This window comes from Mobula hypostoma, chromosome 9, assembly GCF_963921235.1.
Source record: "Mobula hypostoma chromosome 9, sMobHyp1.1, whole genome shotgun sequence".
Classification (NCBI taxonomy): domain Eukaryota; kingdom Metazoa; phylum Chordata; class Chondrichthyes; order Myliobatiformes; family Myliobatidae; genus Mobula; species Mobula hypostoma.
In genome coordinates this window covers 76,044,140-76,066,648 of record NC_086105.1, presented here as the reverse complement: position 1 = coordinate 76,066,648, position 22,509 = coordinate 76,044,140, and the positions used below count along the sequence as shown (strand labels likewise).

The following is a 22,509-nucleotide window of genomic DNA, read 5'->3' as shown; positions in this document are numbered from 1 at the left end:
TGCTTGGTGGTAAATGGCACAAGTTACAGAGAATTACGTGCTGGACACAGAGGCTGGTGGGGTGGTAGGCGTGGAACTAAAGTGGTCAGTTCACATGGAGGAAAACCCTTGTGCTTTATCATGCTGAAGAATTGCATAGATAAATTTTAAAAGATAAATCTTGAAGTAGAAATGTTTGATGATGCTGTATCATTTTGCACAGAAGAAAATCTACTCCATTTCTTGAATATAAAATGTGAACAAAATTGGAACTTACAGTTATTAGGGTTTCATTTCATATTGTCAAATATCTATGTTAATTTATTTGTCAAATAAGTTACAAACGAAATCCCTGGAATGATTTGAACAACATGGCAACTTGGTGGTTAGCAAGTCGCTATTACGGCTTAGAGTGTTCTGGAGTTCAGAGGTCAATTCCAGCACCATCTGTCAGGAGCTTGTACTGCATAGGTTTCCTCTGGGTGCTCTAGTTCCCTTCCACAGTCCATAGACATACTGGTTGATTTGTCATTGTAAATTAACCTGTGATTAGGCTAGTGTTAAATGGGTGAATTGCTGTGAGGCTCGTTGGACCTGAAGGGCCTGTTCCAAGCTGTTTCTCTAAATACATAAATAATAAATGTGTACAAAATGCTGGAGGAAGTCAGAAGGTCAGGCAGTACATCTGGAAAGTAGTAAGCAGTCAAAGTTTGAGGCTGAGACCCTTCTTTATGAGTCCTGATGAAGGGTCTCAGCCCAAAACATTGATTGTTTATTCATTTCCATAGGTTCTGCCTGACCTTCTGAGTTCCTCCAGCGTTTTGTGTGTGTTTCTCTGGATTTCCCACATCTGCACCTTTCTGTTAATGGTTTGAACAATCTAGATTCTAATTTGTCCCATAATATTAGTGATGAAGATTCTAGAATCTGTCAGTTATGGACATAAATTTTTACAAAATAATTATACTTACTCATGACTTTCTCCGGCTATAAATGAATGGATGACATTTGGCAGTTGATTCTTGACAATTAACAGATAACTCAGGATAGCTAAAATAAAGAGAAAACCACTTTAACATTCATTCATTTCCTCTGAACAAATATACTGACTTCTTTCAAGAATACCACTCAATGTAAATGACGTTCTCAGTGATTCTTTGTGAAACTGCTCACAATGAGTTGCTGATCACTAGAGTAGTATAGTCATCAGCAAAGCATGATCAAGCCAGCATTACTGGAAATTAAAAGTGGCATTCACAGAAGTATTGTGTATCAGTCCATGAACCCATGAACATGATTTGCTCTCTTTTTTACTATTTATTCATTGTTATTATACGTTGTAACTTTTTATGTATTAAACTGTACCACTGCACAAAACAACAAATTTCACAACATATGTCAGTGATAATAACTCTGATTCAGATTCGGATTCATTCTGCTTGTTACAGACTTATCACAACCAATAGCACAAATGTTCAATGTTGTATCAAGGAAATTGTAAGTCAGTATTTAATTCCGTGACCTTTGTCAGAAATGCACCTGCAAAATAGAGAGCAACATACACAAAGTGCTGGAGGAATGCTTTCCATAGCCTGGGCTCCAAACAAAACTAATCAATTGAAAACAAATTTTACACTTGAAACAATAATGATCTTAATTCAGTACACATTACCTCCAAAGTTCTGCAAAGACGTTGATCCAAAAACTGCGTATTTCCCTGGCTTCCCAAATGCTAGCTGACCCAGTGTTTCATAAACCATTGAACCTAAATACAGAAAAAAGTTTTACAAATACATTCATCTTTCAATTTAAAACTTCAACATGTTCACGTATTTTCTCTGCTTAAAATGCTGTGAAATTGTTGATTGATTTGCCGCACTTTTTCATTTACACATACATCTTCACTAATGGAATATTACCAATTTCATCATTATTCATGGAAATGGAGTCTCTGTACAATTTTAGAAAACAAATAGATACCCTCAATTGCCTGGAAAAATATAACACGTCATTAAATCAGCTCAATTTTAACACTTGGTTGTCTGTTTACTTGCTAAGTGGTGTTGTGTAGTTCATGTCCATGTTCCTGGCTTTCAATTCAATGGTTTGATCTTAAACTTTCTTCACCTTCATTCAGTGGTAACTTTATTAGGTACCTCCTGTACTGTATGTTCATGGTCTTCAGCTGCTATAGCCCATCCACTTCAAGATTTGATGAGTTGTACATTCAGAGATGTTCTTCTGCACACCACTGTTGTACCGTGTGGTTATCTGAGTTACTGTCACCTTCATGCCGGCTTGAATCAGCCCGTTCATTCTCCTCTGACTCTCTCATATATAAACAACAGGAATTCTGCAGATGCTGGAAATTCAAGCAACATACATCAAAGTTGCTGGTGAACGCAGCAGGCCAAGCAGCATCTATAGGAAGAGGCGCAGTCGACGTTTCAGGCCGAGACCCTGAAACGTCGACTGCGTCTCTCATATATAAGGCACTTTTGCCCACAGAACTGCTGCTTGCTTGATGTATTTTGTTTTTTGCACCATTCTCTGTAAACTCTAGAGACTGTTGTATTTGAAAATCCCAGGAGATCAGTAGTTTCTGAGATACTCAAACCACCCTGTCTGGCACCAACAATCATTCCACAGTCAAAGTCACTTAGATCACACTTTTTCCCATTCTGATGTTTGGTCTGAACAACAACTGAACTACTTGACCATGCCTGCATGGTTTTATACATTGAGTTGCTGCCACATGATTGGCTGATTTGATACTTGCATTAACGAGCAGGTGTACAGGTGTACCTAATGAAGTGGTCACTGAGTTAAAATCTGAGGACTGCATTGAAAGGGTATTTTTCCTGGGTTATTGATCTGGATTCAGCTTTTCCAAGCAAGTTGCAGGCAAAGTATAAAGAAAAACTAAAGGTTTGAAAAAATGTAATTAATAGGTTTTAAATTAAATAAAGCTGGTCCTGTTCACAGCCATATTTCATTATTTGTTCAAAAGTAGAGGATTTTTCAAAAATTCATCCTCGATTGGTCCTTGAACTACTTAATAAAATAATCAAGCATCTGAAGTTACATATAGAATGATTTGGCAAGTGAATGCATGGCTGAGGGACTAGTACAGCAGTAAGGCTTCAGATATCTGCATCACTGGGATCTCTTCTGGGGAAGGTACAGTATGACCTGTAGAAAAGGGACGGGTTACTCCTGAACCCAATATCCTTCTGGGCAGCTTTTCTAGAACTGTTTGGGAGGGTTTAAATTGATTTACCAGGGGGATGGGAAGCTGAGTGATAGGGCTGAGGATGGGCTAGTTGGTTTACAAGCAGAAGCAGTATGTAGTGAGACTGTCAGGAATGACAGGGCAAAAATTCAGTCAGTGGAATGAGTTGTGGTCATTTAGGGGACCAAACTGAAAATGATGATTAATGCAGGACTGAAGGTGTTATGCACACAACATACAAAATAAGGTAGATGAGATTGGCAGTATGACATCCTGGGCATCACTGAGTTAAGGCTGAAAGAAGATTATAGATGGGAGCTTAACATCCAAGGATACACATTGTATCAAAAGGACAGGCAGGTAGGCAGAGGGGGTGGTGTGGCTCTGTTGGTTAAAAAAAAATCAAATCTTTACAAAGAGGTGACCGAGCACCGCAAGATATAAAATCTTGTGAGTAGAGTTAAGGAGCTACAATGGTATAAAGACCCTGATGGGAGTCACATGCAGGCCTTGAAACAGTAGCAATGATGTGGCTACAAATTACAACAGGAGATAGAAAATGCATGTCAAAGGGCAATGTTACAATATTCATGGAGATTTCAATATGCAAGTAGATTAGGAAAATCAGGCTGGTGCTGAATTCCAAGACAGGGATTTTGTAGAATGCCTATGAGAGGGATTTTTATAGCAGCTTGTGGTTCAGCCCACTAGGAAATGGCAATTCTGGATTGCATGTTATGTAATGCCCCAGATTTGATTAGGGAGCTCAAGGTAAAGGAACCCTTAGGTATCAGTGAACATAATATAATAGAATTCACGCTGCAGTTTGAGGAGGAGCACCTAAAATCTGATGTATCAGTATTACAGTGCAGTAAAGGGATTTACAGAGGCATGAGAGGAGCTGGCCAAAGCTGATTAGAAGGGGACGCTAGCAGGAATGACAGCACCACAGAAATGGCTGGAGTTTCTGGGGACAATTCAGAAGAAACAGAATAGATACATCCCAAAGAAGGCAGGATGACACAACCATGGCTGACAAAGGAAGTCAAAGTCAATATAAATGCAAAAATTAGCGAGAAGTTCGAGGATTGGTAAGATTTTAAAAACCAACGGAAAGCAACTTTTAAAAAGCCATGAGGAGAAAAAGATGAAATATGAAGGTAAGCTAGCCGATAATATTAAAGAGGATATCTAAAGTTTTTTTCAGATTTATAAAGAGTAAGAGAGGTGAGAGTAGATACCAGACTGCTGGAAAATGACACTGAAGAGGTAGTAATGGGGACAAGGAAATGGATGAACTGAATAAGTATTTTGCATCAGTCTTCACTGTGGAAGACACAGGCAGCATAATGGATATTCGAGAGTGTCAGGGGAGAAGTGAGTGCAGTTCCTATTACTAGGGAGAAGGTGCCTTGGAAGTTGAAAGGTTTGAAGGTAGGTAAGTCACCTGAACCAGATGGACTACACCCCAGGGTTCGAAAAGAAGTAACTGAGGAGATCGTGGAGACATTAGTAATGATCTTTCAACAATTACTAGATTCTAGTATGGTTCTGGAGGACTGGAAAATTGCAAATGTCACTCCACTCTTCAATAAAGGAGAGAGGCAGAGAATGGAAATTATAGGCCAGTTAACCTGACCTCAGTGGTTGGGAAGATGGAGGAGCCAATTGTTAACAGTGGGGTTTTGAAGTGCTTGGAGGCACATGATAAAATGGGCCAAAGGCAGCTTGGTTTCCTAAAGGGAGAATCTTGCCTGACAAATTTGATGGAATTCTTTGAGGATATAACAAACAGGATAGACAAAGGAGAAGCAGTGAAAATTGTTTACCTGAATTTTCAAAAAACCTTTGACAAAATTCCATACGAGGACAAAATAGGAGACTGTGGTATTACAGGAAAGCTACTAGCATGTAGAGAGCATTGGCTGATTGGCAGAGGGAAAAGAGTGGGAATAAAGGGAGTCTTTTCTGATTGGCTGCTGGTGACTAGCGGTGTTGCGCAAGAGTCAGTATTGGGGCTGCTTCTTTTTACATCGTATGTCAATTACTTGGATAACCGAATGGATGACTTTGTGGCCAAGTTTGCAAATGATATGAGATAGGTGTAGGGACAAATACTCTTCAGGAAGCAGAGATGCTGCAGAAGGACTTAGACATATTAGGAGAATGGGCAAAGAAATGGCAGATGGAATACAGTATAGGGGAGTATATGGACATGAACCCTGCTAGAAGGAATAAAAGCATGGACTATTTTCTAAACAGAGAAAAAATTCAAAAACCTGAGGTGCAAAGGGACTTGGGAGCCCACATGCAGGATTCCCTGAAGGTTAACTTGCAGGTTGAGTCGGTGGTGAGGAAGGCAAATGCAATGTTAGCATTCATTTTGAGAGGACTAGAATATAAAAACAAGGATGTACTGCTGATGTAATGCTGAATTCATTGCCACAGACAGTTGTGAAGGCCACATCACTGAGTGTATTTAACACAGAGATTGGTAGATTCTTGGTTAGTTAGGGCTTGGAAGGTTACAGGATGAAGGCAGGAGATGGAGGCAGTGAGAGGAAAATGGATCAATCATGATGATATGGTGGAGCAGACTCGATGGGCCAAAGGCCCAAATCTGCTCCATTGTCTTATGGACTTCATGGTTATTGATATTCACTAACTTAATACCTTGCCCACCTATCACCTCCCAGCTTCTCACATCATCCCCCTCCTCTATCCACTTTGCGTCACCGATCACCTTCCAGCTTGTACTCCTTGCTCTCACCCACCTTCTTATTTTTTCCCTTTCCTTTCCAGTCCTAATGAGGTGTCTTGATCCAAAATATCAAATATTTATTCCTTTTCATAGACGCTGCCTCACCTGCTGAGTTCCTCCAGCATTTTGCATGTGTTGCTCCGAATTTCCAGCATCTACAGAATCTCTTGTGCTTATGTTAAATCAAATACCCCAGCTATTGCGATGACATTTTTGTCTGCCATGTTAAAACAAAGGCTGTAATAAATCTAGTCAAGAAGAAAAGAAAAGTTTACAAAAGGTTCAGAGAGCTAGGTAATGTTATAGATCTAGGATCTTAAGAAGGAAATTAAGAGAGGCCTTGGCGGGCAGGATTAAAGAAAACTCCAAGGCATTCTACAAGTACGTCAAGAACAAGAGGATAAGACATGAAAGAATAGGACCTATCAAGTGTGACAGTGGGAAAGTGTGTATGGAACCAGAGGAAAAAGCAGAGGTACTTAATGAATACTTTACATCAGTATTCACTATGGAAAAGGATCTTGGTGATTGTACTGATGACTTTCAGCAGACTGAAAAGCTTTGGCATGTAGATATTAAGAAAGGGGATGTGCTGGAGCTTTTGGAAAGCATTGAGTTGAATAAGTCGCCAGGACCGGATGAGATGTACCCCCAGGCCACTGTGGAAGGCGAGGGAGGAGATTGCTGAGCCTCTGGCGATGATCTTTGCTCATCAATGGGGACGGGAGAGGTTCCAGAGGATTGGAGGTTTGCGAGGATTGGATTTGTTGTTCCTTTATTCAAGAAAAGGAGTAGAGGTAGCCCAGGAAATTATAGACCAGTGAGTCTTACTTCAGTGGTTGGTAAGTTGATTGAGAAGATCCTAAGAGGCAGGATTTATGAACATTTGGAGAGGTATAATATGATTAGGAATAGTCAGCATGGCTTTGTCAAGGGCAAGTTGTGCCTTACGAGCCTGATTGAATTTTTTGAGGATGTGACTAAACACATTGATGAAGGAAGAGCAGTAGATGTAGGGTATATGGATTTCAGCAAGGCATTTGATAAGGTACCCCATGCAAGGCTTATTGAGAAAGTAAGGAGGCATGGGATCCAAGAGGACATTGCTTTGTGGATCCAGAACTGGCTTGCCACGGAAGGAAAAGAGTGATTGTAGACAGGTCATATCCTGCATGGAGGTCGGTGACCAGTGGGGTGCCTCGGGGATCTGTTCTGGGACCCTTACTCTTTGTGATTTTTATAAATGACCTGGATGAGGAAGTGGAGGGATAGATTAGTAAGTTTGCTGATGACACAAAGGTTGGAGGTGTTGTGGATAGTGTGGAGGGCTGTCAGGGATTACAGCGGGACATTGATAGGATGCAAAACTGGGCTGAGAAGTGGCAGACGGAGTTCAACCCAGATAAGTGTTAAGTGGTTCATTTTGGTAGGTCAAATATGATGGCAGAATATAGTATTTATGGTAAGACTCTTGGCAGTGTGGAGGATTAGAGGGATCTTGGTGTCTGAATCAATAGGACGCTCAAAGCAGCTGCGCAGGTTGACTCTGTGGTTTAGAAGGCATATGGTGTATTGGCCTTCATCAATTGTTGAATTGAATTTTGGTACCGAGAGGTAATGTTGGAACTATATAGGACCCTGGTCAGACCCCACTTGGAGTACTGTGCTCAGTTCTGGTCAAGGGAGGAGGAAAAGATGGCGGTGCGACATAGTGCGCGCGGCCACTCCAGTGGTGATGTCTGTTATTTGTCAAGTAGGTACCGTGCACAATTCTGATTTGATGGAGGCAGATGTGAGAGTACGGAGGAACATCTGGAGAAACTTCTGAAATGCCCACTTCGCTGCCGCTGCTACTGTGTGGTCCGGAATCTCCGGAGGGGAAGGCCCCGAATCCTCAGCTTTGCTTGTTTCGGTGGCTGGGACGAGGTCAAAGGCGCTCGGCAGAGGATAGCGCTCGGGAGGCTGGTCAGAGGCTCGAAATTTTCGGACGGATAGACTCAAGTGTCGGCAGTGGTCAGCTGCTTCCAATGCATCCGCAGTTGTCAGTGCCTAGAGGTTTATGGCAGGGAGTTTCTCCCTTTGCCGCCTGCTACTGGGGACTCGGGAGTCGATGGGGTCTTTGAGACTTTTTTTTACCATGCCCATGGTCTATTCTTTATCAAATTATGGTATTGCTTTGCACTGCTATAACTATATGTTATGATTATGTGGTTCTGTCAGTGTTAGTCTTTGGTTTGTCCCGTTTTTCTGTGATATCACTCTGGAGGAACATTGTGTCATTTCTTAATGCATGCATGCAGTCCTAAATGATGATAAATGAGGACTGAGTGTTCTCATAATCTAATCTCACTCTAGGAAGGATGTGGAAGCCATAGAAAGGGTGCAGAGGAGATTTACAAGGATGTTGCCTGGATTGGGGAGCATACCTTATGAGAATAGGTTGAGTGAACTCGGCCTTTTTTCCTTGGAGTGACGGAGGATGAGAGGTGACCTGATAGAGGTGTATAAGATGAAGAGAGGTATTGATTGTGTGGATAGTTAGAGGCTTTTTTCCAGGGCTGAAATGGTTGCCACACAAGGACACAGGTTTAAGCTGCTGGGGAGATGGTACAGAGGAGATGTCGGGGTAAGTTTTTTACTCAGAGTGGTGAGTGTGTGGAATAGGCTGCCAGCAAAGGTGGTGGAGGCAGATACGATAGGGTCTTTTAAGGGACTTTTGGATAGGTACATGGAGCTTAGAAAAATAGAGGGCTATAGGTAAGCATAGTAATTTCTAAGGTAGTGACATGTTCAACACAACTTTGTGGGCCTTAGGGCCTGTATTGTGCTGTAGGTTTTCTATGTTTCTAAGCAAATTATTTCTCAATTTTCCGTTTTGTTTTGCATTTTTTCTTTATTTCACAGGTAAATTTAACTGCTTGATTTTGTTAAAATTGTGTAGTTATTTCTGTACATTCATCTCTTCTGTGGAAAAACGATGTCCAGATAATATAGGAAGACCACTACAGATATAGTTGAAGATAGAATGCACATATAATGTGAACATGACTACCAAAACCAACTTTCTAGTTTCAAATGCAGAAATAACATTAGTTTGTTGTTTATTTCCCCAGATGTGGAGCATTAAAATGACTCGATAATTTGACAAAGAATTCAGGTGCTTTGGAAAGAGAGCGTGCTAACTTACCTGCTTCATCTGAAACTTGGAGCAAAAGGTGAATTGAATATAGTGACATCAGAGCAATGACAATTAATAGGACTCTGAAAAAAATTAAAATGAACCGTAATTCTGTTGAAAAAAGCAACATTGTTTTACTTATTGTCATAAAGCAGTAGAAAGTTATATTAGAAATAAAACATTGATAAAATTTCCTACCAGATTCCTTCTTCTTCAGCCTATTTACCCTTTCCACCTATTGCCTCTCAGCTTCTTACATCACCTCTCCCCAAACCTCCTACCTTCTTCCTTACCTGGCTTCAACTATCACCTCTCAGTTTCTTACTCCATTCCCCCCTCCCACTCCCACCTTGTTTCACCCATCACTCTCAGCATCTCACTTCATTCCCCCCTCCCAGTCCCACCTTGCTCCTCCTCAACTGGTTTCACCCATCACCTCTCAACTTCTCACTTCATCCTCCCTCTCCCCATCCACCCACCTTCCTCCTCACCTGGTTCCACCCATCACCTCTCAACTTCTCACTTCATTCTCTCTCTCCCCACCCACCCACCTTCCTCCTCACCTGGTTCGACCCATCACTTCTCAACTTCTCACTTCATTCTCTCTCTCCCCACCCATCCACCTTCCCTCTCACCTGATTTCAGCTACCACTTCTCAGCTTGTCCTCCTTCTCCCCCACCCCTGCCACCTTCTCATTTTGGCTTCTTCTCCCTTCCTTTCCTGCCCTGATGACAAGTCCGAGCCCAAAACATTGACTGTTTATTTCCCTGACCTGCTGAGTTCCACCAGCATTTTGTGCAAGTTGCTCTGGATTTCCAGCACCTGCAGAATCTCTTGTGTTAATGATAATATATGATGTTTTAGTTACAATAATATAATTTTCAGATAAGATCTTACCATTAAATTGCCATTTTTTCAAAATATATCTTTATTAAGAATTTCAGATGATATAATAGAGAGCACTCAGTCAATGTTTTCATCACAAGTCATATCCAACTTGCTCAATGTTAGCATGACAAGTTACAATGTATTCACAACCCTTCAGTTTGAGGCTTTAACAAAGATTCTGATTATTTTCTGAAGATGGCACATGGAGATTCTGCGAACCTGATCCATTTAGAGCCCTAGATAAATTAGGAAACGTATTAGATGTCTGTTGGAGTGCAGTTGTGTGATAGGTGCCTCACCTAAGCCAAGTACAGCAATGCCAAGAGCACTTTACAGTTGATGATTAGGTTCTCTCCTGTGATGAAGAGAGAATACTGATATCCTCCTGGGGTAATGAGGCACATGACCTGATTATATTCTGTCCTACAAATTGCTGGCAGTCATCATACCAATTTCAAAGCAACATTATGTTCTGTAAATATGGAAATAACAGGTTGAATCTAAATCCTCACCATATAAGTTGTAAAGCACAAGATTAATTGTACATGTATTTCATTTGAATGTGTTCTATAATGAACTTAGAAACCTCTCCCTTAGAGAACGCAGAAATTTGCAAAACAAATTCAAGTCCTAAACTCATTTACAAATGGCTTCCAGGGTGGAAATATTTGTTCGTGGTGCATAAAATGATCAAATTTGATGCTAAAGAGATCTCCCCTCAGCCAGCTTGAGGTGGAATTTAACGGGTTCTGAAATAATAGCCAAGACTAGCTTTCTAGCTGTTGTTTGACCATTTTTGTGAAGTGCCAAAGAAGTCTCAACAGATAGCCACAAGCAACAGAAACAAAATCAGAAAGAGCCACACCTTCCTGTAATGCATGATTACTGATTGTAAATGTGCAGTCAAGGTTTTTTAAGAATCTATTTATAGGAATGAGACAATGTCAACAAGGCCAGCAAGTATCAACAACAATAATTACCCTTGGGAGAGCAATAGAAAGTACTATTTACTGTGCAATCAAGAGGCAGTTACTCACCAATGCTCAGTCTGGGTTTCATGAGATCTACAACCATAGTCATTGAGCACTACAGCACAGAAACAGGTCCTTTGTCCCATCTAGTCCACGCCTAGTCCTGTCAACCTGCACCTGAACCATCGCCCTTTATTCTCCTCCCATCTATATACCTATCAAAATTTCTCCTAAATATTAAAACTCAACCCTGCATCTATCGCTTGGGCTGCAGCTCACTCACTCCACACTCTCACCACTTTCTAAGCAAAAAGTTCCACCATGTCTTCATCAAAATTTCACCTTTCAGTCTTAACCCATGACCTCGAGTTGTAGTCTCACCCAACCTAGTGGAACAAGCTTGCTTGCACTTCCCCTATCTATACCCCTCAACTTTGTATACCTATCAAGAACCAAACTCTTATTTGGGACTTGGGCATCACCAATAAGTACAGCATTTATTGCCTATCTCTAACTGCTCTTGGGAAGGTAGTGGTAGGCCATCTTCTTGGACCAGTGCCATACTCCTGCAGAGGGATTTAGTCCTAATGAAGATGAAGGAATGCTGATATATTTGTAAGTCCAAGTGATGTGTGACTTGGAGGAGGAACATGTTGGTGGAGTGTTCCACTGCATGTTTGCTTGTGCCATGACTTTCACAGAAGCCCAGTCCAATTTGCATTCCTCTTGATCTTCATGGGTAGAAACATGCCGTTTTATAGCCGGTTGATGTTCATGGTGCATGGCATGCAAAAAGAATTCCTAGAATCATGGTTTTCCATGAACAATTCTGTAAACAGACATATAGACTCCAATCCTATTTATGAGCCAATGTGGGCAAAATTCCAGACCGCAATACATAGAGTGCACCATGCAACCAATTAGTGAGATTTCCTCCCTACATCACAATTGAGTTTCTGTAATGACAGCCAGTCAGCTGATTGATATATAAAGGCCAAGCATGCAGAGAGCACACCATAATTAACAGCACACTGATGATGTCTCCTCGAATGGTGAGGATATGTATGCCAGTAAATTGCCAAGATTGGAGAACAACTCAACCCAACCATCAACCACCTGAACTACACATTTTCCAAATGATAAATGTGACAAGAAAATGAATCTCAGCGTAAATACTTTGATCACAGATTTAGTTTGACTTTGAATTCTGTATTTACTGTAGTAGGATTTGAATTCTTGTTCCTGAATGAATCACTTCAGTAAGAAACAGTGAATGTGGTTTGGAATGAATCCAGGTGAAAGCATACAACAGATTAAGGATTATCATCTCTCTTCTAAAGTGACATCCTTCTATTCTGAGTCTATGCCCCACTTTAGGAAATACCCTCTCCACATCAACCCTATCCAGGCCTTTCAATATTTGATAAGTTTCAATTAGATCCTCCCCATTCTTTTAAACTGCAGTGAGTACAGTCCCAGAGCCATCAAACCCTCATATGTTAACCTGTTCATTCCCAGGTCATTCTCGTGAACCTTCTCTGCACCCTCTCTAATGCCAAAAAAGGTAAGGAGCCGAAAATTTTCACAATGTCTATATCTTGCGGGAATGGGGATATGGTTGAAATAGGACTGATTTAGATGGGCCTCATGGTTAGTATGGATGCACTGGGCCAAATGGCCTGCTTCCATACTTTATGACTTCGGAATGATGCAAGAATGCAGAGGTGTTACATGACAACTATATCAACATTTCTGTGGTCTGGAAATTACTGTAAAGTAGGACAGAGGCCATGTCAACACAGATACTGCAGATGCTGCACTCAAAGGAGAAACCATTCACTTTGATATTGGCTGCAACAACAGATCACAGCACTGTCAGCCCAGTGACAACGAAAGGTGAAACACCTTGCTCAAAAATTGCTTTCTGTTAAAAAATGATGCCAAACTAAAAGCTCTTTATAACACCTTGGTTACAGTTATACTTGGTTAGACTTCACTTGGAGTACTATGTTCAGTTCTGGTCACCTCACTACAGGAAGAATGTGAATACTATAGAAAGGGTGCAGAGGAGATTTACAAGGATATTGCCTGGATTGGAGGGTGTACCTTATGAGCATAGGTTGGGTGTACTTGGACTTTTATCCTTGGAGCGATGGAGGATGAGAGGTGACCTGATAGAGGTGCATAAGATGATGAGAGGCATTGATCGTGTGGATAGTCAGAGGCTTTGTCCCAGGACTAAAATGGCTAACATGAGGGGGCATAGTTTTAAGGTGCTTGGAAAAAGGTACAGAGGGAAAATTCAATCATGCTGACTATTCCTAATCATATTATGCCTCTCCAAATGTTCATAAATCCTGCCTCTCAGGATATTTTCCATCAACTTCCCAACCACTGAAATAAGACTCACTGGTCTATAATTTCCTGGGCTATCTCTATTCCCTTTCTTGAATAAGGGAATAACATCTGCAACCCTCCAAGCCTACAGAACCTCCCCCTTCCCCAATGATGACACAAAGATTATTACCATAGCCTTATAATCTTCTAGGTCTCTATCATTACCTAGTTTTTTGAAAATTTCGTAAGCTTTTTTCTTCTTCTTGACTAGATTTTCAACACCTTTGTACACCATGGTTCCTGTACCCTACCATCCTTTCCCTATGGAATGTACCTATGCAAAACGCCACGCAAATATTCCCTGAACATTTGCCACACTTCTGCTGTACATTTCCCTAAGAACATCTGTTCCCAACTTATGCTTCCAAGTTCCAGCCTGATAGCTTCATATTTCCCCTTACTCCAATTAAACGGTTTCCAAACTTGTCAGTTCCTATCCCTCTCCAGTGCAATGTAAAGGAGACAGAATTGTGATCACTATCTCCAAAATGTTCTCCCACCGAGAGATTTGACATCTTTTTATTTGCTATTTTTAAGCTCTGCAGGTTTTTTATGAATTTCACCATTCATAAGTGTTTCATCAAAAGTCTTTGACCTGAAACTTTAACTCTGTTGCTGTCTCAAATAATATAGCTCTGACTATCACCAACTAGGAACAACATTTGTTCCTATGTGTCTTTACCTGTTATTCACTCCTTTTTTTACTTAACCAAGGCCTCAATACCTCTTGAAAACCAAGGTTCCCTAACCTGTTATCTTTATCTTTTATTATGACAGGCACATACAAGCATTGTACTCAAAATTTCACTTTTGAAGGCCACCCGCTTACTCCAAATCCACTTTTGCAAGAAAACAACCTGTCCCAATCCACACTTGCCAGATCCTTTCTGATATCATCAAAATTGGCCTTTCTCCAATTTAGCATCTCAACCTGCAGACCAAACTTATTTTTTTGCCTATTTACTTTGAAACTCATGGCATTGTGATCACTAGATGCAAAGTGTTCACCAACACAAGCTTCTGTCACCTGTCCTATCTCATTCCCTAACCGGATATCAAGTATCACACATTCTCTCATTGGGAATTCTATGTACTGATTTTGGAAACTTTCCCGAATACATTTGACAAACCCTATCCCATCTTGTCCTTTTACAGTATAGGAGTCCCAGTCAATATGTGGAAAATTAAAATCACCTACTATAACAACCTTATGTTTCTTGCAACAGTCTGCAATCTCTCCACAAATTTGTTCCTGTTGGGTGGTCTATAATATGGCCCCATTAATGTAGTCATACCTTTAATTCTCATTTCCATGCATAATGCCTCACTAGGTGAGTTCTCCAATCTATCCTGACTGAACTGAGCACTGCTGTGACATTTTCCCTGACTAATAATGCCACCCCTCCGCCTTTGTCATGTCTAAAACAACAGAACTCCAGAATATTAATGCCCACTGATATTAGACTTTTTAACTCTGGGGAAAAAGATTCTGTCTATCTATGCCTCTCATAATCTTAAAAATCTTCTCCCCCGGCCTCCACCACTCTAAGAAAACAAACCATGCTTGTGTAACTTCTTGTTATACATATGCTCTTTAATCCAGGCAGCATCCTAATAAAACTCTTCTGTATCCTCTCCAATCATAACAGTAATTAAATATATGGTAACAAGTTTGTATTTACAAAAAATAGCAAAGTTGAAAGGTAGAGCAGTAGATGTAGTGTATATGCAAGGCATTTGATAAGGTACCCCATGCAAGGCTTATTGAGAAAGTAAGGAGGCATGGGATCCAAGAGGACATTGCTTTGTGGATCCAGAACTGGCTTGCTCACAGAAGGCAAAGAATGGTTGTAGACAGGTCATATTCTGTATGGAGGTCGGTCACCAGTGGTGTGCCTCAGGGATCTGTTCTGGGACCCCTACTCTTCGTGATTTTTATAAATGACCTGGATGAAGAAGTGGAGGGATGAGTTAGTAAGTTTGCTGATGACACAGAGGTTAGAGGTGTTGTGAATAGTGTGGAGGGCTGTCAGAGGTTACAGCGGGATGCAAAACTGGGCTGAGAAGTGGCAGATGGAATTCAACCCAGATAAGTGTGAGGTGGTTCATTTTGGTAGGTCAAATATGATGACAGAATATAGTATTAATGGTAAGACTCTTGGCAGTGTGGAAGATCAGAGGGATCTTGGGGTCTGAGTCCATAGGACACTCAAGGCTGCTGAGCAGGTTGACTCTGTGGTTAAGAAAGCATATGGTGCGTTAGCCTTCATCAATCATGGGATTGCGTTTCAAAGCCGAGAGGTAATGTTGCACCTACATTGGACCCTGGTCAGACCCTACTTGGAGTACTGCGCTCATTTCTGGTTGCCTCACTATAGGAAGGATGTAGAAACCATAGAAAGGGTGCAGAGGAGATTTACAAGGACGTTGCCTGGATTGGGGAGCATGGCTTTTGAGAATAGGTTGAGTGAACGTGGCCTTTTTTTCCTGGAGTGACAGAGGATGAGGAGTGACCTGACGGAGGAGTATAAGATGATGAGAGGCACTGATCATGTGGATAGTCAAAGGCTTTTTCCCAGGGCACAAATGGCGAGCACGAGTGGGCACAGTTTGAAGGTGCTTGGGAGTAGGTACAGAGGAGATGTCAGGGGTAAGTTGTTTTACACAGAGAGTGGTGAGTGCATGGAATAGGCTGCCAGCGACGGTGGTGGAGGCGGATACGATAGGGTCTTTTAAGAGACTCTTGGACAAGTATATGGAGCTCAGAAAAATAGCAGGCTATGGGTAACCCTAGGTAATTTCTCAGGTAAGGACATGTTTGACACAGCTTTGTGTGCCGTAGGGCCTGTATTGTGCTGTATGTTTTCTAGGTTTCTATGTTTCTACTTCCTCAGGAGTCTGCGGAGATTCGACACATCGTCAAGAACCTTGGCAAACTTCTATAGATGTGTGCTGGAAAGCGTACTGACTAGCTGCATTACAACCTGGTATAAGAACACCAATTTCCGCTCACCAATGAACAGAAATCATACAAAAGGTATTCGCTTCCATCCAGTACATCATGGGTAAACCCCCCCAACCATTGAGCACCTCTACATGAAATGTTTCCTACACTCATGGTACTTCCGGTGTTCCCACAACCGATGGTCTCACTTTAAGGACTTTTTATCTTGTTATTTTATTTTCATTATTTAGATTTGCATTTGCACAGTTTGCTGTCCCTCGATCCTCTCTACGTTTATTGTTCTATTTATTTGCCTACAGAAAAAGAATCTCAGGGTTATATGTACTCTGATAATAAATTTTACTTTGAAGTTTTGAACTTTGAGTAGGTGGGGGAGAAGCTATGAAGCAAGAAGTGAGGTTGGGTGAGCACACAGTCAAAGAGTCAGCAAGGAGCAGAGATCGCAGAGGGGGAGCATTGAGAGAGGATCTCACTGAACTCCCAACGAAGTTCCACAGATGGGGTGCAGTGTGTTGCTTAAGATTTAAAATAGGTTTATGATAACTAAATCATGAAGAAAATGTTTTTAATGTATTCATTAATGTAATCATTCACAAACTGTTGAAAATCACTAACAAAGCCAATATTATTGACCACTCACGAATACAAGAACACATGAATACTGTTAATACATTCATGAATACAGTATGAGTCCATAATATCAGATTTTCTTCCCTGAAGGACATTAGCAAAGCCAGATCTGCTTTTACAATAGAGCAGCAGCTTCACAGTCACTATTAGACAATAAGACCATAAGAAATTAGAGCAGAATTAGGCCAGTCTGCCCATCAAGTCTCCTATACCTTTCCATCATAGCTGATTTATTATCCCTCTCAATCCCATTCTCCTGCCTTCTCCCAATAACCTTTGACATCCTGGCTAATCAAGAACATATCAACCTCCACTTTAAATATATCCACTAACTTGGCCTCCACAGCTGTCTGTGGCAATCAATTCCAGAGGTTCACCATCCACAGGTTAAAGAAACTCTTCCACATTTCTGTACTAAAGGGACGTTCTTCTATTCTGAGCCTGTGCCCTCTGGTCCTAGACTCCTCCATTATAGGAATCATCTTCTCCATATCCATTCTATCTAGGTCTTTCAATATTTCATAGGTTTCAATAAGATCCCCCTTCATTCTTCTAAATTCCAGCAAATACAGGCCCACAGCCATCAAATGCTCCTCATATGGTCACCCTTTTATTTCCAGACATTCTCTTGAACCTCTTCTGGACCCTTTAGCACTCTGGCCCATTTTCTCATGTGCTTCCAAGTCCCTCAAGACCTCATCCTTAATGATAGACTCCATCATTTTTCCAACCACTGAGGTTAGACTACCTGGCCTATAATTTTTGTTCTTCTGCCTTCCTCCCTTCTTAAAGAGTGGGTTGACATTTGGTCACCAATGCTTCCATAACCTCTTCAGTTACCTGTTTTAGAAACCTAGGGTGTAATTCATCTGGTCCAGGTAATTTATCTACCTTCAGACTTTTCAGCTTACCAAACACGTTCTCGTTTGAAATAGTAACTACACTCACTTCTCCCTCCTGACACCCTTGCATTTGTGGCATTATAATGGCATCTTCCACAGTAAAGACTAACGCAAAGTACTAATTAAGTTTGTCCGCCATTTCTTTGTCCTGCATTATTACCTCTCCGGTGTCATTTTCCAGCAGTATGACATCCATTCTCGCCTCTCTTTTTATATATCTGAAAAAACTTGTAGTATTCGCTTTTTTATTATTGCCCAGCTTACCTTCATGTTTAATCTCTTCTCTCTTTAGCTGCCTTCTTTTGGCTTTTAAAAGCTTCCCAATCCTCTAACATCTGACTAATTTTTGCTCTATTACATGTCCTCTCTTTGACTTTTACATTGTTTTTGCCTTTTCTTGTCAGCCACAGTTGCTTCAGCCTCCCTTCAGAATACTTCTTCATCTTTGGGATGCATCTATCTGCACCTTCCAAATTGCTACCAGAAATTCTAGCCATTGCTGTACTGCTGTCAAATCTGCTAGTGTCCCCTTACAAACAAGAGAAAATCTGCAGATGCTGGAAATCCAAGCAACACACACAAAGTGCTATAGGAACTCAGCAGGCCAGGCAGCCTCTAAGGAAATTAGTATAGTTGGCACTTCAGGCTGAGACCCGAGAAGAAAAAGATGAAGGGTAGAGTTAAAATGTGAGGGAAGGTAGGGAGAAACACAAGATGATAAGTTGGGGGGGGGGAGAGGGAGAAACACAAGGTAATAGGTGATAGGGCTGAAGTAAGGAGGAGGGAAGTTGATTGGTGAAAGAGATACAGGGCTGGAGAAGAGGGAGTCTGATAGGAGAGGACAGAAGGCCAAAGAAAATGGGGGAGAAGCATCAGGAGGAGGCGATGGGCAGTCAAGGAGATATGGTGAGAGAGGGAAAAGGAGATGGGGACTGGTGAAGGAGATGGAAGTAGGGCCATTACCGGAAGTTCGAGAAATCGATGTTCATGCCATCAGTTTGGAGACTAGTCAGATCAAATATAAGATTGTTTCTCCAACCTGAGTGTGGCCTCATCACAACAGTAGAGGAAGCCATGGATAGAATTATTGGAATGGGAATGGGAATGGGAAGTGGAATAAAAGTGGAGATCCCACTTTTTCTGGTGGATAGAGCGTAGGTGCTCAGCGAAGTGGTCTCCCAATCTACATTCAGTTTCACTGATATACAGGAGCACCGGATGCAGTATATGACACCAACAAACTCACAGGTGAAGTGTTGCCTCACCTGGAAGGACTGTTTGAGGCCCTGATTGGTAGTAAGGGAGGAGGTGTAGGGGCAGGTGTAGTATTTGTTCCACTTGCAAGGATACGTGCCCAGAGGGAGATCAGTGGGAAGGGATGAATGGACAAGGGAGTCACAAAGGGAGCAATCCCTGCCGAAAGCAGAAAGTTTGGGGGGAAGGAAAGATGTGTTTGGTGGTGGGATCCCATTGGAGATGGTGGAAGTGGCGGAGAATTATGTTTTGGACATGGAGGCCGGTGGGATGGTAGGTGAAGACATGAGGAACCCTATCCCTGGTAGGCTGGTGGGAGGATGGGTTAAGAGCAGATGTGCATGAAATAGAAGAGATTCAGTTGAGGGCAGCATTGAAGGTGGAGGAAGGGAAGCCCCTTTCTTTGAAGAAGGAGGGCATCTCCTTCATTCTGGAATGAAAAACCTGAGAACAGATGCAGCGAAGACGAAGGAATAAAGAGAAGGGGATGGTGTTTTTACAATTTTTACAAGGGTGGGAAGAGGTATAGTCTAGGTAGTGGTGAGAGTCCCTGGGTTTATAATAGACTTCAGTAGAAAAGCTGTCTCCAGAGACAGAGACAGAGAGATTGAGTAAGGGAAGGGAGGTGTCAGAAATGGACCAGGTGAATTTGAGAGCAGGGTGGAAGTTGGAGGCAAATTGGACGAAGTTGACGAGTTCAGCATGGGTGCAGGAAACAGCACCAATGCAGTCATCAATGTAGCGTAGGAAAAGTGGGGATGGCCACCAGTGTAAGCTTGGAACATTGATATTCCACGTAGCTGACAAAAAGGCAGGCATAGCTGGGACTCAAGTGAGTGCCCATGGCTACACCTTTTGTTTGAAGGAAGTGGGAGGAGCCAAAGAAGAAATTATTTAAGGACAAGTTCTGCTAGATGGAGGAGAGTGGTTCTGAAAGGGAACTGGTTGGGTCTGGAAATGGAGAGCTTTGAGGCCTTCCTGGCGGGGAATGGAGGTGTATTGGGCCTGGGCATCCATAGTAACAATAAGATGATCGGGGACAAGGAACTTGAAATCATTGAAAAGATCCAGAGTGTGTGAAGTATCTTGGATGTAGGTAGGAAGGGACTGGACCAGGAGGGATAAAACAGAGTCAATGTCTGCATATCTGAGTTCAGTAGGGCAGGAACAAGCTGAAACAGTGGTTCTACCTGGACAGGCAGGTTTGTGGATCTTGGGTAGGAGGTAGAAACAGGAGGTGCGGGGTGCAGTAGCTATGAGGTTGCTGGCAGAGGATGGGAGATCCCGAGGGTCAATATGGTTAGTGATGGTGTGGGAGACGATGGCCTGGTGTTCCTTAGTGGGGTCCTGTCTGAGGGGCAAGTAAGAGGAGGTGTCTGAGAGTTGGTGCTGGGACTCAGCAAGGTAGAGGTCAGTTCACCAGACTACTACAGCATCTCCCTTATCTGCGGATTTGATGGTGAAGTTACGATTAGTGCAGAGGAAGTGGAGAGCCGAGCATTCAGAAGGAATGAGGTTGGAATAGGATAGAGGAGTGCTGAAGTCTAGACGGTTAATGTCCCGTCAGCATTGGCAATGAAAAGATCCAGAGCAGACAGAAAACCAGGGCGGGGTGTCCAGGAAGAGGAGACGGGATGGAGATGGGAGAAGGGGTCATCAGTGAGGGATGGAGAGTCCTTGCCAAAGAAATAGGCTCGGAGACGGTGGCGGCGGAAAAGAGCTCAGTGTCGTGGCCAGCGCGGAACTCACTGAGGTGTGGGCACAGGGGGACAAAAATGAGGCCCTGAGGACAGAACATTCTGCCTCAGAGAGGGGAAGGTTGGAGGGAATGGTTGACAAAGGAGAGGCCCTTACTGAACGTTCTGTCTCAGAGAGGGGAAGGTCGGAGGGAATGGTTGACAAAGGAGAGGCCGTTATTGAATGTTCTGTCTCAGAGAGGGGAAGGTCGGAGGGAATGATTGACAAAGGAGAGGCCCTTACTGAATGTTCTGTCTCAGAGAGGAGAAGGTCAGAGGGAATGGTGAAAACCTGGCATGGATGAGAGCTGAGATCGGAGGGGGAAGGGGTTGGTGGTGTCTGAGGGGAAGGAAGGTTTGTGGTGTTCATGGATGGTGGGATGAGAGAAACATGGAGTCTCTGAGGATCCATGAACTGATGGTGGGATCTGAGAGAGATGGGATTGCGGGGTGCGGTGGGGGAAGGGGAGGCGGCGTTTCCAGCGGTAGCGCGTGAAGACCTGGCGTGGAGGTCAGGGCCAGAGTCGGAGTTGCAGGTTGTGCAATGAGCACTTTGGAAGGTCATTGGAACCTGTGTTGACAGTGGTGGAGTCCGGGCTAAGAGTCTACTCTGGATTGTTAGAGCCATTGAGGTTGGTAACACGGATCACGATCTGGAGACATCCACGCCTTGAATTAATTTTTGCTATCTCCTCCCTCATGACTCTGTAATTCCCTTTATCCACTGTAATACTGAAACATCTGACTTTAGCTTCTCCCTTTCAAACAGCACTGTTCCTGAAGGGTTTCTTTACCTTAAGCTCACTAATCAAAACTTGTTCATTGCACAATTCCCAATCCAGAATTCTCTTGCCCCTAGTGGGCTCAACTACAAGCTGCCCGAAAAATCCATCTCATAGGCACTCTAACCTCTCTTGGGATGCTGCACCAACCTGATTTTCCCAATCTACCTGCGTATTGAAATCCGACATGACTATCATAACATTGCCCTTTTTACGTGCTTTTTCTATCTCCCATTGTCATTTACATCTCAAATCCCAGCTACTGTTCGGGCATCTGTGTATATCTCGCATCAAGGTTTTTTTACCCTTGCAGTTTCTTAACTCTATCCACAAGGATTCTACATCGTCCAATTCTATGTCATCTCCTTCTAAAGATTAGATTTAATTGTTTTTACCAACAGAGCCAAGCCACCCCCTCTGCTTACATGTCTGGCTTTTCAATACAAGGTGAATCCTTGGATGTTAAGCCCTCAACTATGATCCCTTTCGGTCACAAGATCATACCTCCCAATTTCTAACTGTGCTACAAGATCATCTACCTTTGTCTGTATACTGCACGCATTCAAATATAACACTGCCAGTCCTGTATTCATCACCCTTTTAGATATTGGCCCCTGTTACACTTGACTGCAATTTTGTCCTTTCATCTGCCTATCTTTCCTTACAGTCTCGCTACATACTATGTCTTCTTGTAAACCAACTGCTCCATCCTCATTCCAATTCCCATCTTCCTGCCAAATTAGTTTAAACCATCCCCAACAGTTCTAGCAAACCTGCCCAAAAGGATATTGGTTCCCCTTGGGTTCAGGAGTAACCTGTTCTTGTTGTACAGG

At 42.4% G+C, this 22,509-nt stretch overlaps 1 protein-coding gene and 1 long non-coding RNA gene across 4 annotated transcripts in view; one reads left to right on the top strand and one right to left on the bottom strand.

The window, feature by feature from the left end:
- The window catches only part of LOC134351802 (sodium-coupled neutral amino acid symporter 1-like), a 99,959-nt gene that overhangs the window by 37,320 nt on the left and 40,130 nt on the right, over window positions 1-22,509 (bottom strand). For all 3 annotated transcript variants that reach the window (XM_063058501.1, XM_063058504.1, XM_063058502.1), the window contains exons 5-7: window positions 9,160-9,233; window positions 1,652-1,744; window positions 951-1,029 (exon numbers count right to left, since the gene is read on the bottom strand). In XM_063058501.1, coding sequence (XP_062914571.1) covers window positions 951-1,029; window positions 1,652-1,744; window positions 9,160-9,233 — 246 coding nt within the window. The remainder of the gene's footprint in view (window positions 1-950; window positions 1,030-1,651; window positions 1,745-9,159; window positions 9,234-22,509) is intronic.
- LOC134351804 (uncharacterized) overlaps window positions 12,528-22,509 on the top strand; it is a 42,350-nt gene continuing 32,368 nt past the window's right edge. The window contains exons 1-2 of the long non-coding RNA XR_010019256.1: window positions 12,528-12,574; window positions 16,302-16,444. This is a non-coding gene — a long non-coding RNA (uncharacterized LOC134351804). The remainder of the gene's footprint in view (window positions 12,575-16,301; window positions 16,445-22,509) is intronic.